This window comes from Trichosurus vulpecula, chromosome 1 (assembly GCF_011100635.1).
Source record: "Trichosurus vulpecula isolate mTriVul1 chromosome 1, mTriVul1.pri, whole genome shotgun sequence".
Classification (NCBI taxonomy): domain Eukaryota; kingdom Metazoa; phylum Chordata; class Mammalia; order Diprotodontia; family Phalangeridae; genus Trichosurus; species Trichosurus vulpecula.
Genome location: NC_050573.1, coordinates 77,489,854 through 77,496,316, shown reverse-complemented (window position 1 = coordinate 77,496,316; position 6,463 = coordinate 77,489,854). Strand labels below are relative to the sequence as shown.

Here is a 6,463-nt window from a genome sequence, read left to right as displayed (position 1 = left end):
GAACCAAAGGATCCACGGGAAGCCGCTGGCTGGGAACGGGACGCATAGATGTAATTAACGGCATCCTTGAAAGGACTAGCCTGGCTGCGGCGGCTGCAGGACCATTGCAAATACGAGGGTCTAAATCTGAGCAGCGGTTAGAGGAAGATCCCAGGGTCCCAAGGCATTAAAAGGGGCCACCTGAAATTAGGGGAAGGAATCTCAGGTAGCTCAAGGCCAGAGACGTACATGGGACAAGGCTTGGAATAACTAAAACTTGGAATCCAAGGAGAGGTTGAGACCAAGAGCCAAGATGCAGCTAGAATTCTCCCCCCAGATATCTGGGTTTCCAGCCCCCTTAACAAAGCTACATAGGTCCTCTGCAGTTCCGGGGGCTACCAGGAGGTGGAGGCGCACCGACATCGTCGGCTACGGCAGCGAAGTGTAGATCAGATTTAGGACGGGAGACCCCAAGCTCAGAGCTATGCTACCAACTCTCGATCTGTCGTCCCCCCCCATCCCTCTTTCACGGTGCCCCAAGCGGGTCACCCCGGGGTCAAAAAATCTGCATCACATAAGGGCAGGGGACTAATTGTGGTAGGACTTTTAGGTCTTATTTTATGTGAAAAGTAAGAGCAACACTTGGATCCGGGTTATAGTACGCACAGATCAGCCAGAGATGAGATGGGGCAGCACAAAGACTTTCCCACAAGCCCTGACCCGCAGCGAAGAGATTGGGTCTTTGGCAAGGGCTCCTCCCCTTTCTTGCTTATGGAGGCAGCTAATTCGGGGTTCCAGTTCAGCTAAGGAAGACAGAACCGGGGTGACACTAACGACTCAGGTTTTCCTAATGGGGACTTCAAAATTCCAGCCCAGGTTCTCCTCAAGGTCTCCATTCTCGAGATGTGTCTGCTCCCTGATATTCAGACATTCTAATACAAATTACTTTTATTCATTTTTCAAACAACAACAACAAAAAACAACCAGTGAAAATAGTGCAGGAAGAGAGGACTGGGTCCTAGAAAGGGGTTGGGGAATAAAGTGTCAGTCTGTGGTCTTTTGCACCAAGGTTTTAACTGGAGTGCGCGTGGGTGTCGCATTGCTGGTGGAGACGCTCGTGTCCAACCCTTCCTGTCGGTTCGAGGAGCGCTCCGATTTGCTAGTGCTGCACTCCAGTATAGACGGTAGCCGGAAGCGCACGCTGGCCGCAGCCTCGCCACCACCTGGCCCTGGACGCATGGGCTTATAGCAGCAACAGCAGCGCCGGTAACAGCAGAAGAGGCGCAGGAGCGCACGGCGTAAGTCCCGGCTAGTAAGCGTGTAGATAATAGGGTTGAGCAGTGAATTGGCCATAGCTAGTCCCAGGAAATAGTCCGCCTGCAGAAGTACTGGGCAGGCTCGAGCCGGGCATGCTACATCCAGCAGCAGCAGCAAGAAGAGTGGTCCCCAACACACGATGAACGCCAGGAGTACCACGGTCACCGTGCGCAACAGCGCCAAAGACTTGGGCAGGCGGCGAGAGCCTCCCGACGCAGCCCGAAGCTGCAACTTCTTTGCGTTGGCACGCACCAGATAATAGATGCGGGCATAGAGCGCAAAGATAGCCACAAGGATGACTAGGAAGGCAAGCACGCAGAAAAGCACGTAGGGCTTGGCATAGAGGGGAAGCACTGTGGAGCACTGGGCTAGGCGGCCTAGGCAGTTCCAGCCGAGGCCAGGAAGAAGCCCGAGCAGCAAGGATGCCAGCCACGCGGCTCCCGCCAGCAGCAGTGTGCGGCCTCGCCGGTGTATGGGCGCCGGCCGCCGGCTTGCCATGGTCAGGTGTCGCTCCAGCGCTATGGCTAGCAGGCTGAGCACTGAGGCAGCCAGCGTCACGAAGACACCACCCTCGCGGGCAAACCAGAGAGCAGGCGACAGGTGCAAGGTGCGGGCCCCAGACAACAGGATGTTGACCGTGTAGGCGGCGCCGGCCAATAGGTCGGAGAGGGTCAGGCTGCCTAGAAGCAGGTACATGGGCGCGTGAAACTTCTTGTGGCGCCAGAGGACTAGCAGAACCGCCAGGTTCTCCAGGACGATGAGGCCACACACTGCCAGGAAGACTGCAGCATCTGCGCGCAAACCCCCGCGTGGATCGTAGCGTGCGCCGTTCAGCTTGCCGGTGTAGTTGTAGTGCAGTGCGATCACCTCACTCCCCAGCACAGCCTGGAGCGCCGGAGGCGGCTCCATGGTGGCCTAATTCCCCACCTCCTCCTCCTCGAGGTTCTTTGCCTCTTGAGGCGCTTCACCGATGAGTGGCTACATCACCATAGTGGGCACTAGGAAAGAAACCGTTCACAGGCCCGAGCCCTGGTCTGGGTCCCAGCCCTGCTGGAGAAGGAAGAGGACCAAGTCAGTGGCAGAGTCCTCCCCAGAGCCGAACCTCTAGATTCCAGCGCCCCAGGGTCCTGCTTCCCCCCACCTTTCCCTTCTCAGATTCCTGAGCCCTGGGGGTTATGGCCACTTCCTCCGGAAAGCCTTTGGAGTGGCAGGAGCAAGAGACAGCTTCTCCCCATTTCCCCATTCTGGGAACCCAGCCAGCCTAGAAAAGAGACCGAATGAACTGCCTGTGCCCGGCAGGGATAAGGTCCGAGATGCCCTTGGGGCCATTGTACCCCACTCTGGGGCAGAAGCCGGTGCAGCTGTCCCTAGAGCCAGGCTGCAGTGAGGGGGTGAGTGGGCTTAGACCTTGGCAAAGACCTCGCAGGCGGCTCCAGAATGATGAGGAACAGCGGGGGAGGTTCCAGGGAGGGGATGAGTTGTGACCTCCGGGCCAGGAACCAGGCAGGCACCGGAGCTGGGCCAAACCAGTGGGGCGGGAGACAGATTGTCCCAGAACTCCTAGGCACACGCACAGACACAAAAGCCACACACAGAAGCAGAGTTGCACAGGCAGGCACAGTCCACAGACATAATGCAGTTACATATACACTGGTAAGCAGACACGCAAAGCCACGGAGACTTAGCATTACACACATGGACAGCTACAAATTTACAGATACACAACAGGCTGCGAATCACTGGATTTCAGAGTTGGAAAGGACATTATAGACCATCTAATTCAACCCTTCATTGAAAAAGGATTTCCCCACTCCCTCTCTCCAGCACCCCATTCAGCCTCCAGATTTAAACACAGAAGTAGAATTACAGGCAGACAGACACTCAACTCGGTCACACATAGACACAGAATTATAAATATTACACAGTCACAAATCTAAAAATACATAGAGCTTGCTGCTGATGGGAGAGAGCTGGGTTTTTGAAACGACTCCCTCGGCTGAGAGACACGCTATTGCTCCAGCTGGGGCAGGAAATGTTGCTGAGAACTTCGGTGTCCCCTGGCCTCTCTGGACCAGCCTGCAGCGAAACCTGCGGTTCTGCAGGAAAGAGATGGGAGAGGCTTTCATGCGGGGGAATTCTTACACTACCCCTGTTTCTCTCTCCACACTTCCACCACTCTCCATTCCCCTAAGCCGAGATAGCTGGGTTTTCCCTGAACTGACTGAGGTTTCTCTTTTTTTGGAAATGCCAGGGAAGTCCCTGGAGAGGGGAGTTAAAGGCTTTGGTGGGGACTGGCACGCCGGTCGGCTTTCTTCCTTAACCCCGTTCAGGGTAAGTGAGGAGAGGGGCTGCACGATGGTAGTCCTCTTCCAGGGGTTTTGTGCCCTGTGTCGAGCATCCGGAAGGTCTCTGGGACAGCAGCTGCTATGGTTGGGGGACAAAGCCCTCACAGCTATCTCTTGTGCAAGCAACAACCACAGTAGGCAGCCCTTGGTTTTGTGGCAGCTGCCGGCTCAGAGGGCCAAGTGCCATGAGAACTCAACCCTGGGTCCCGCCCGCCGCAGCTCTCCCCCAGTCGCACGCGTGTCGCCTAGACCACAGGAGGACTTCATAGCCGGGTGCTGAGCCGGCTCTAGGATCTCGTACTCAGTACCCACCACCCCGCCTTGCCTAGCCTGGGAGGGGGGCCCCAGCCTCCCACACTCACCCTGAGGCTCCAGCTATAGCGAGCCGAGCTTTCCCGAGCCTAGTGAAGCGCGTTCCTCCTCCAGAGTTGTGCCCGCATCGGGCTGGGCGGGGAGGAGCGAGGCCTGGGCGGGCTTGGCTCAGACCTGGGTGCGGGCCAGGGGGCGGGGGCAGGGGCTGAGCTGTTCCCAGAGGGGGAGGCAGGATCCATCCCGGCTACTGGGCGGCTAGGAAACAGCTGGCCTCCCACAGACCCAGTGGGATCTACTGCCGCAACTGCTAGCCTGTGCTACCCGCACCCCGGGCCTGTACCCTACCAGGCGGCCCTACTCCAACTGATACCGTGGCGTCCGGATTGGGACTGGCCCCAGAGAGGGAACACCAAGCTCAAAGCAATCCAACTTTTCATCCAGCGCTAGTTGAGTGCCTATTACCGGTCAGGGGCGCTGAGCTCAAGGGGCTCCTCCAGGTACACTTAGTCTAGCCTAGGTCCCTTCTCTCAGTCTAAGACACCTACACCGATGAATAGAATACATCAGGGCTGGAGTGACGGTGTGGAGCGTAGAGTGAAGTGACAAGGGGATACCTAGATCCAAGGGAACTTGCACATAAGAGACAAGGGCGAGACTTGAAGGACTAGATTAACGATTGGAGAAAAGGAATCAATAATAAGGAGTCGCTGTCCCGGCTGGACACCAACAGTCCTGCCGTCCCAACCCTACCCCTCCAAGCATCCCCAGTGGCAGCCGATGGATACTAGCACACAAAAAAAACAGAGGGGCACACAGAAACAAAGAGGCGGCTGGAGACAGAGCTGGAGAACTCTAGAGACACAGACTGGGACAAAGACATACTTACGCTGAGGCTCACAGTTACAGGATGGTCCTGTTTCTCAGGGCCAGGAAGCGGCTCCCCGTCAGCTCCCCTGGGGCTGGCTGGGCTGGGAGGTTGGGTTTTAATTCCTGTGAGGACCTTTCCCCTCCTCATCCGGCTCTCTCCCTCTGAGGCAGTCTGACTCTCACGAACTATGCCGCCCCCTCCCGAAGGCCGGCCTGCTCTGTGTCCCGAGGCCTCCCCAGCCTTTGACCCTCCCTTTCTGCTCCGACCAATTCCCTCAGCCTGGCCCCTTCCTCCCTAATTCCCAGGCAACACTGGACCCCTAGCCCAGGTTTCTGCTCCTGGGTCCTGGGACTGCTATCTCAGTCTAATCCAATCCATTCCAATCTGCATTTATAAAACACTTATTCTGTGCAAGGCAGTGGGCTAGTGAGCTTTTCTAACTGCTCCCGCCTACCTTAGACTGAGGGGGTGGATGGGATGCGGTGAGCTGTGGCCTTCACCAAGGACAGTGCCCTTTGCCCCTACTGGGAAATTGTGACCAACTGAAGAATAAGGTGTAGGAGGTGGGGTTTAAAACCAGAATGGATAAAAAGGACTTTTGGGTGGGGGCTGAAGATTTGTAAAGTGTTTGCATGTATTATCTTTGATCCTCAAGCCCTATGTGCTAAGTAGTATGAGCAGTAGCATTATTCCTATTTTACATATGTGAAAATTGGGGCTCATGGAGATGAAAGGACTTGCCCCTGGCCACAGGTAAGAGCCATAAGCAAAATTGGAGCTGGGCCTTACCTGACCTAAGTTCAATATCAATGCTGCCAACAAGAGTTGGTCAATACCACTAAGAGCTAACAGAAGCTCAGGGGCCGTTTAGACCAACCAGCCCAGAACAGGAATCCCTCTGACAACATCCATTCGTCAATCAAGTACTTATTAAATGCTTGTATGTGTCAAGAACTGTGCCAAGTGTTGGGGGACAGGGCAAAATGAGTGAGTGAATGAGCGAATGAAGAAAGAGGGGATAATGCTATTGGTTAAGTGATCACGATGCTAAACCCTGAGGATCCAAATAGAAAAGGATGATAGTCCCTTCCCTCAGAGAACTTAAAGTCTAATGGGGGAGGCAACATGTATACAGAATAGATGCAAAACGAATACAAGTTAGTTTGGAGAGAGATTACACTAGAACTGGAGGGGATGGAGATGGGCAATGAGACAAGAAAAGATTTCGTGAAGAATGTAATGCTTGAAGTGAGTCTTAAAGGAAACCCGGAATTCTAGGTGTCAACGGTTGGAAGGGCTTTGTGAAAGATTCAGGGCAAAGGAACAGTGATTGGCCAGTATGGCTCGATTGCCGAGTGCCAGGAAGGGAGTAAAGTGTAAGAGGGTTACAAAGAGTCTTAAGTGTCAAAAAAAGAGGAATTTATATTTGATCCTAGCAAGTCATTGAAATTTGTGGAGTTGTGAGATGAGATATGTTTTAAAAAAAATCACTTTGGCAGCTATAAGGAGAATGGATTGGAGAGGGGAGAGACTTGAAACAGGAAGAGCAAGAAGAAGCTACCCAAGTAGGCCAGGCAGAGGGAAGAAGGGCTTGAACTAGCATTAGCGTGGTGGTTGTGTGAGTAGAAAGGAGGGGTTTGGT

The 6,463-nt window shown here is 54.5% G+C and overlaps 1 protein-coding gene across 5 annotated transcripts; it reads right to left on the bottom strand.

Annotated features, from left to right (window-relative positions):
* Positions 1 to 842: 842 nt before the first annotated feature.
* S1PR5 (sphingosine-1-phosphate receptor 5) lies at positions 843 to 5,306 on the bottom strand. 5 transcript variants are annotated; one of them, XM_036742162.1, is made up of 3 exons: positions 4,004 to 4,135; positions 3,240 to 3,392; positions 843 to 2,346 (listed from the first exon to the last, which is right to left on the bottom strand). In XM_036742162.1, the coding sequence occupies exon 3, from the start codon at positions 2,203 to 2,205 to the stop codon at positions 1,024 to 1,026; it is 1,182 nt and encodes a 393-aa protein (XP_036598057.1). In that variant the 5' UTR covers positions 2,206 to 2,346; positions 3,240 to 3,392; positions 4,004 to 4,135; the 3' UTR covers positions 843 to 1,023. The 5 variants fall into 5 exon arrangements, with proteins under 5 accessions (XP_036598057.1, XP_036598056.1, XP_036598055.1 ...); XM_036742161.1 differs by lacking the exons at positions 3,240 to 3,392; positions 4,004 to 4,135 and adding an exon at positions 4,840 to 5,306; XM_036742160.1 differs by lacking the exons at positions 3,240 to 3,392; positions 4,004 to 4,135 and adding an exon at positions 4,840 to 5,306 and having other exon boundaries at positions 843 to 2,343.
* Between the last annotated feature and the right edge of the window lie 1,157 nt (positions 5,307 to 6,463).